At 49.5% G+C, this 8,210-nt stretch overlaps 1 protein-coding gene across 1 annotated transcript; it reads left to right on the forward strand.

Moving 5' to 3' along the window:
- Nucleotides 1-2,882: 2,882 nt before the first annotated feature.
- Nucleotides 2,883-7,886, forward strand: LOC140361547 (serine protease FAM111A-like). Its single transcript, XM_072447259.1, has 3 exons — nt 2,883-2,933; nt 3,487-3,537; nt 3,609-7,886. Exons 1-3 carry the CDS (start codon nt 2,883-2,885, stop codon nt 5,091-5,093), a joined length of 1,587 nt encoding a protein of 528 aa, XP_072303360.1. The 3' UTR covers nt 5,094-7,886.
- The last annotated feature ends 324 nt before the right edge of the window (nt 7,887-8,210 follow it).

Below are 8,210 nucleotides of genomic sequence, written 5' to 3' on the forward strand. Positions count from 1 at the left end.
AGTGTCTACAGAGGGAGTGTCTACAGAGGGAGTGTCAACAGAGGGAGTGTCTACAGAGGGAGTGTCTACAGAGGGAGTGTCTACAGAGGGAGTGTCTACAGAGGGAATGTCAACAGAGAGAGTGTCTACAGAGGGAGTGTCTACAGAGGGAGTGTCAACAGAGGGAGTGTCTACAGAGGGAGTGTCTACAGAGGGAATGTCTACAGAGGGAGTGTCTACAGAGGGAGTGTCTACAGAGGGAGTGTCTACAGAGGGAATGTCTACAGAGGGAGTGTCTACAGAGGGAGTGTCTACAGAGGGAGTGTCTACAGAGGGAGTGTCTACAGAGGGAATGTCTACAGAGGGAGTGTCTACAGAGGGAGTGTCTACAGAGAAGCGCCGCGCCACCAAAACTGCTGCGCTATTTGACCGCGTTTTAGCGCCATTTTAGATCGCGCCCGGTTAAGGTTAAGGTTAAGGTCAGGGTCAGGGTTAGGGTTAGGGTTATGGTTAAGGTTAGGGTTAAGGTGCTCGGCCATTTGACCGCGCCGCGGCTCTGCAGCCACGGCCTTTTCAAAATGGAGGCCGTTAGGTCCTTAAAATGACCACTTCTCCTTTGTTTACCTCCTGGTCCAGGAAGACTGGTGCTGCTACATGTTTTGGCCTTGTAATTATCACATTGACATATTTGCATGATAGATAAGTGGGTACAAGTACAATTATATATTAAAGTATTTGGTTACAAGCATATGTGCAAAAAATAAGTAACATTTCCCATAAGTCATTGCATATTTCTCCTTTTTCATATTGTTTTTCCTTGTGTTGGTTGTTCCAGTGGTTAACAACCATTTTTCATTCCAATTACTCAAGACTCAATCCATTAGAACTGTGTGGTGCAGTAAAATTAGTCAAAACAGGGCTGTTCAGTACCACTAACTTCTTTTATTTGTTTGGATGGTTTGGTCATTACAGGTGATTTTAATGTTCATGTGGATAATATCTGTGACAGAAACACTAAAGAGCTTGATGCTGTCTTTGAAACCTTCAGTTTTACTCAGAATTTGAGAGGCCCCACCCACAGCAGAGAGCCCCCACCCACAGCAGAGAGGCCCCACCCACAGCAGAGAGGCCCCACCCACAGCAGAGAGGCCCCACCCACAGCAGCGAGCCCCCACCCACAGCAGAGAGCCCCCACCCACAGCAGAGAGCCCCCACCCACAGCAGAGAGGCCCCACCCACAGCAGAGAGGCCCCACCCACAGCAGCGAGCCCCCACCCACAGCAGAGAGCCCCCACCCACAGCAGAGAGCCCCCACCCACAGCAGAGAGGCCCCACCCACAGCAGAGAGGCCCCACCCACAGCAGCGAGCCCCCACCCACAGCAGAGAGCCCCCACCCACAGCAGAGAGGCCCCACCCACAGCAGAGAGGCCCCACCCACAGCAGAGAGCCCCCACCCACAGCAGAGAGGCCCCACCCACAGCAGAGAGGCCCCACCCACAGCAGAGAGCCCCCACCCACAGCAGAGAGGCCCCACCCACAGCAGAGAGGCCCCACCCACAGCAGAGAGGCCCCACCCACAGCAGAGAGCCCCCACCCACAGCAGAGAGGCCCCACCCACAGCAGAGAGGCCCCACCCACAGCAGAGAGCCCCCACCCACAGCAGAGAGGCCCCACCCACAGCAGAGAGGCCCCACCCACAGCAGAGAGCCCCCACCCACAACAGAGAGGCCCCACCCACAGCAGAGAGGCCCCACCCATAGCAGAGAGGCCCCACCCACAGCAGAGAGCCCCCACCCACAACAGAGAGGCCCCACCCACAGCAGAGAGGCCCCACCCACAGCAGAGTACAAGTCTCTCCATGACCTAGCACCAAAGTACATCTTGGACATGTCCGTCAGGACTAAGTCAGGACTAAACATGGACCGGCCTCCTGCTGGTGCCAAAGTCAGGACTAAACATGGAGCGGCCTCCTGCTGGTGCCAGAGTCAGGACTAAACATGGACCGGCCTCCTGCTGGTGCCAGAGTCAGGACTAAACATGGACCGGCCTCCTGCTGGTGCCAGAGTCAGGACTAAACATGGACCGGCCTCCTGCTGGTGCAGAGTCAGGACTAAACATGGACCGGCCTCCTGCTGGTGCCAGAGTCAGGACTAAACATGGAGCGGCCTCCTGCTGGTGCCAGAGTCAGGACTAAACATGGACCGGCCTCCTGCTGGTGCCAGAGTCAGGACTAAACATGGACCGGCCTCCTGCTGGTGCCAGCGTCAGGACTAAACATGGAGCGGCCTCCTGCTGGTGCCAGAGTCAGGACTAAACATGGACCGGCCTCCTGCTGGTGCCAGAGTCAGGACTAAACATGGACCGGCCTCCTGCTGGTGCCAGAGTCAGGACTAAACATGGACCGGCCTCCTGCTGGTGCCAGAGTCAGGACTAAACATGGAGCGGCCTCCTGCTGGTGCCAGAGTCAGGACTAAACATGAGACAGGTTCTACTCCGACAATGTTCAAATCTAAGATAAAACAGTTTTGTTTAGCTGTGTTTATGACTGAAAGGATTTTATTTCTTAAACTTTTTTCAGTTTTTTTGTATTTCTGTCATTTCTTTGTGATTTGAATGCATTTTTCCTGTTGTGTGAAGCACTTTGAATCGCCTTATGTATGAAATGTGCTCCACAGATCAACTGGCCCAGGTGAACATCTCCCTCTTTAAACATGTGGTCTGGATCACGGGGCGGATCGGTGAGTAAAACGTCTTGTGCACATTTCATATACATTAGCGCCTCCTGGTGGTTCCACCTCACACACCAGAAGGCTCTTGTTATCATGAGCTGGGCCGTGACCAATCACATCTTTCCCCCTCATATCGATCAATCACAAGTTTGGATTCGATTTTTCTGTTCTCAATGATCGACCGCATTGACCACAAGTCTCGGCCCACTTTGTCTACACCTCAGGTCCGGACGTGGCGTTAAGTAAATGTGGGATGTGATAGCGGCTGGACATTAGGCGCCGCAGAGTGAGGGGAAGTCTACAGCAGAGCCTGAGAACATGTGACCTCCCAGTGGTTCTAGTGATGACCGCCGTAAGTCTGCTGACCGGCTGAACAGTGACCCCGCCTCCAAACACATGCCACAACGCCACTGTGTGAGAGCGTGCGACTAAGTATGCGACGACGCCATGTAGGGGAGAGTTTGTGGCAATGAAGGGCCACAAAGCGGAAGTTTTTCTTTTCATGATGTCATTAGGTGTAACCGCGGACAACAATTTATCTTAAAAATAAACATATCAAACGGTACAAATTATGCCCTAAATCAGCCACATGGAGGATCGCTCCAGACTTCTGCGTTGAAAAGACCAACAGCCTTAACACGACGGAACACTCACTATGTTTAAGATGCCGGATTATTCCAAGTGAATTTCAGATGCTAATTGTTGATAAGCGTCTTGTGCATAAACACCTGCATAAACGTGGTTCTGTCATCATTATTTTTCTTTCTTTTTTTACAGAGAACCGTCTTAGAGGAAAACGAGCTCGACCCAAGTAGGGACTCGCCAAAGGTGAGAAATGGATTTGTAACGTTTTTCTTGTTCTGTCGCCCGGTGTGACATTGTCATCGTTCTCCCGACAGCCTCACGGCGGCTACGTACTGTCAGGGGATCGTCATGCCAACCAGTTCACTCACATAGGGGAGATACAAGGCAGTTTCCAGAATCTGCATTACGATGACTACACCCGCACTGACTTTGCACCAGCCAAGCAGTCCTCATTCAGGGTGGAAGCCCCAACCAAAGAGCGCACGCAACCAAGAAAGACCATCACGTCGGAACTGAAACCATTGGCCTCGCGGGTCAGAGATACCATCACCCAGCCACAAACCCCTCGGTCCAGCACCAGCACGCGGGTCAGAGATACCATCACCCAGCCACAAACCCCTCGGTCCAGCACCAGCACGCGGGTCAGAGATACCATCACCCAGCCACAAACCCCTCGGTCCAGCACCAGCACGCGGGTCAGAGATACCATCACGCCAGCAGCCCCTTGGTCCAGGGTCAGAGATACAACCTCAGAGCCAGCCAGGGCTGTGAAGACCCGTCTGATACCAAAGACCAGAGCATACTGTGTCAAAACATTGCTGGACCAGAGTTCAAATAAAGACGAGCTTCTTGAGATAGTGCGGAGCCAGTTTCCAGACCTGAGAAAGTTCATGAAAAAACGCTTTCCAGGCGATTCCTTTGGGCTCGCTCTCCAGAAAGTGAACTTTGATCAAGTCCACGAGACATTCAAGAACGTGTCCCGTATGAGGAAGTTGATAAGTTTGGGTGGATCTATCTGTGCGTTGTTTATCGGGGAGATACGACAGGGATCAGGCTTCGTGCTCGTCGGTGACCTCATCCTCACTAACGCTCATCTGCTTCTTGAGGCCCTTTCCGAAGATGGCAGAACCTTGATAGAACCAGTGAGAGCTGTGTTCAACTATGAAGAAAAACCTGTCAGAGATGATGCAGTTCTGATCTTTGAGACTTTCACTGAAGTGATAGACTTGGACTGGGAAATGGACTACGCCGTTCTGTATCTAAATAACAGTGAAAACAAAGAAGTCCCTCCAGGACTCCTGCCGTATTTTGCGCCCAAACCGCACGATGGAGGAGCCTGTGTCATCGGCCATCCCGGTAACAACGTGAAAAAAATTGATTTTATGTTCATCATCGGGAAGAACGAAAGGGAAAACGCCGGGAACCAGCATCTGGAGCCGTACGACCCCGACACGAGAATGGTGATTGTTAATAATCTGAAGGATAAGGGCATCAGGAAAATCTGGTGTTCAGACCTCGTGATCACATACAACACGTCCAACATGTTCCACGGCTCGTCCGGCTCGCCGCTCTTCGACGGCAAGTGCAGCGTGGTGGGCTTACACTCGGCCGGGTTCTGCTACGATTACGAAGGGCACCAACACTGCTTCATAGTGTACGCACACCCCGCCCTCGATATATTCTCCAGATTTGTGTCCCATGTTGGATCAAGGGGAGGAGTCGACTTGTTGGCGGACATTAAACGACGCACGAACCACAACCCGCATGTGATGCAAGTCTTCCAGTCTCACGGAGTCTAAACTTGTCTCCATCAGGTGTTTTTAACCCTGTAGTTTAGACCTGCACAGACACCTGAAGGGTCCTGGATGAACACTGACCACTGGACACTGGACACTGGACATTGACCACTGGACACTGGACACTGGACACTGAACATTGACCACTGGACACTGGACACTGGACACTGAACATTGGACATTGACCACTGGACACTGGACACTGAGCATTGGACATTGACCACTGGACACTGGACACTGAGCATTGGACACTGGACACTGGACACTGGACATTGACCACTGGACACTGGACACTGAACATTGGACATTGACCACTGGACACTGGACACTGGACATTGACCACTGGACACTGGACACTGAACATTGGACATTGACCACTGGACACTGGACACTGGACACTGAACATTGGACATTGACCACTGGACACTGGACACTGAGCATTGGACACTGGACACTGAACACTGAACATTGGACACTGAACATTGGACACTGGACACTGAACATTGGACACTGAACATTGGACACTGGACACTGGACACTGTGAACGGAACCTAAAAGAAGTGAAAAGACCAACGTGCCTGCTTCAACCTGTCCCGCCTCACAGCAGAACACTGAACACTGCACACAGAACACTGCACACTGCACACTGAACACAGCACACTGCACACTGAACACAGCACACTGAACACTGCACACTGCACACTGAACACAGAACACTGCACACAGCACACTGAACACTGAACACTGAACACAGCACACTGAACACTGCACACTGCACACTGCACACAGCACACTGAACACAGAACACTGCACACTGAACACTGAACACAGAACACTGCACACTGCACACAGAACACTGCACACTGCACACTGCACACAGCACACTGAACACTGCACACTGAACACTGAACACAGAACACTGCACACTGAACACTGCACACAGAACACTGCACACTGAACACTGAACACAGAACACTGCACACTGAACACTGCACACAGAACACTGCACACTGAACACTGAACACTGCACACTGAACACAGAACACTGCACACTGAACACTGCACACTGAACACAGCACACTGAACACTGCACACTGAACACTGCACACTGAACACTGCACACAGAACACTGCACACTGCACACTGCACACTGAACACTGAACACTGAACACAGAACACTGCACACTGAACACTGCACACAGAACACTGCACACTGAACACAGAACACTGCACACAGCACACTGAACACAGCACACTGAACACAGCACACTGAACACAGAACACTGAACACAGCACACTGCACACTGAACACTGCACACAGCACACTGAACACAGCACACTGAACACTGCACACAGCACACTGAACACTGCACACAGCACACTGAACACAGCACACTGAACACAGCACACTGCACACTGAACACTGCACACTGAACACTGCACACTGCCCACTGAACACTGCACACTGAACACTGCACACTGCCCACTGCCCACTGAACACTGCACACTGAACACAGCACACTGCACACAGAACACTGAACACAGCACACTGCACACTGAACACTGCACACTGAACACTGCACACTGCCCACTGAACACTGCACACTGAACACTGCACACAGCACACTGAACACAGCACACTGAACACTGCACACTGAACACTGCACACTGCACACTGAACACTGCACACTGAACACTGCACACTGAACACAGCACACATTGTATTACTGATGTTGTGAATGGTCCATGAACACAAAGATTGAACATCTAACTTTGTTCTTCGCTCTGGGTTCTAGAGTGATAATAATAAAATATCATGACAATTACATTTTTTGATAAGTAAAAACAAAAAAAAGCACTTTTAATGTGCAGGTGAAGCTGCCTGAACGTCGACCGTGAAGCTCTGGAACAATGTTCAGAAAGCATTTTATAAATGAAGTGTATTATTATTGTATTATTAATTGTGACGGTTTCATATTTATTGGTTTACATCGTCACGTCTGTAATCTTCCATAGCCCCTCCCACTGTTAACCAAACACCTGCGTTCCATTAGCCGGGACCAATCCGCGAGCTAGCACTGATGCATTTTCAAAGGGAGCGTTAGCATTAGCCTTAAAACTTAGGCTGTGTTGGCGTCTGAAAAGCGTCGTCTACACGTGAACTCGAGCCTCCACACCACATATTACCACACGCAGAACTGTTTTGTGCGGATGAATATGAGCGTTTGACTTTATTAGCAACGTTAGCTTCTGGACAATAGCGCGCCAAACACACGGCCGACCACAACAGATTGACAATGACATGTTTGTTTAGTTTCACCAAATCCTGCAGTGAGAAGTGAACTTTAGATCATCGCAGTTTCCGGTTGTTGCTGCGGCGACTCTGCAGCGTTTATGCTAATGGCAGGGGGAGATAAAGGACACTTCAACTCAACACTTGGACTCAGAAACATGTTATTTATGAAGAGAAAGGTCATGAGTTCATTTGTTTGTGACCCCAAAGTCTGTGTCTGTGATAAATATGAGCGTAAGAGCAGTTTTTTATACATTTAGCTGCAGTTGTGACGTTTGTATTTGTCATTCGACTGAAGCAGCTCTTTCTTTGTGTTTTGAACATTTCAGTATTTACCATTGAACCATAATCAGTTTATGCCACTCACTCATAAAGAGACTTTTTTAATGCTTTGACTGTCAAAGTCTCCAACACAGTCACTTTTATATTAACCCTTGTTGTATTAGTTGATTTGTCACAATGAGGCTTTTTAAATGCCAACTATATGTTCAAATACACGCAGAGTAAAGGTAATGAATATCTATGAATAAAATGTTTTATCTGTGAAAATCTGAAACTCATCTTTGACTGATTATTGTTGCAGTCGTTGCCATAACGATGGCATTCAACGAGCTGCTGAAAGTCCTCAAGGCAAAAGTTCAACAATGTCATTTTTATGGGGACATGCTGTTTAAAAATATAAAAAACAATATATAACTAATATATATACCAATATACATACCGATTTATATTTCTGTCAGAATTTCTCATAATCAAATTATGTACCTTCTCTCAAATAATAAATGTATAATTCCCTGAAAGTGCAAAAACAACACGTGGCTAGCTCA

The sequence above is a fragment of the Eucyclogobius newberryi genome, unplaced genomic scaffold, assembly GCF_026437365.1.
Source record: "Eucyclogobius newberryi isolate DKJ021-1_F unplaced genomic scaffold, fEucNew1.0.hap1 SCAF_16, whole genome shotgun sequence".
NCBI lineage: Eukaryota > Metazoa > Chordata > Actinopteri > Gobiiformes > Gobiidae > Eucyclogobius > Eucyclogobius newberryi.

Excerpts from the sequence above, each read along its gene's own strand:
- LOC140361547 (XM_072447259.1), top strand. The coding sequence starts at position 2,883 with ATGATCGACCGCATTGACCACAAGTCTCGGCCCACTTTGTCTACACCT. Across the intron at positions 2,934-3,486 it reads CCACTTTGTCTACACCTCAG|AGAACCGTCTTAGAGGAAAA; the intron begins GTCCGGACGTGG and ends CTTTTTTTACAG. Across the intron at positions 3,538-3,608 it reads CAAGTAGGGACTCGCCAAAG|CCTCACGGCGGCTACGTACT; the intron begins GTGAGAAATGGA and ends TTCTCCCGACAG.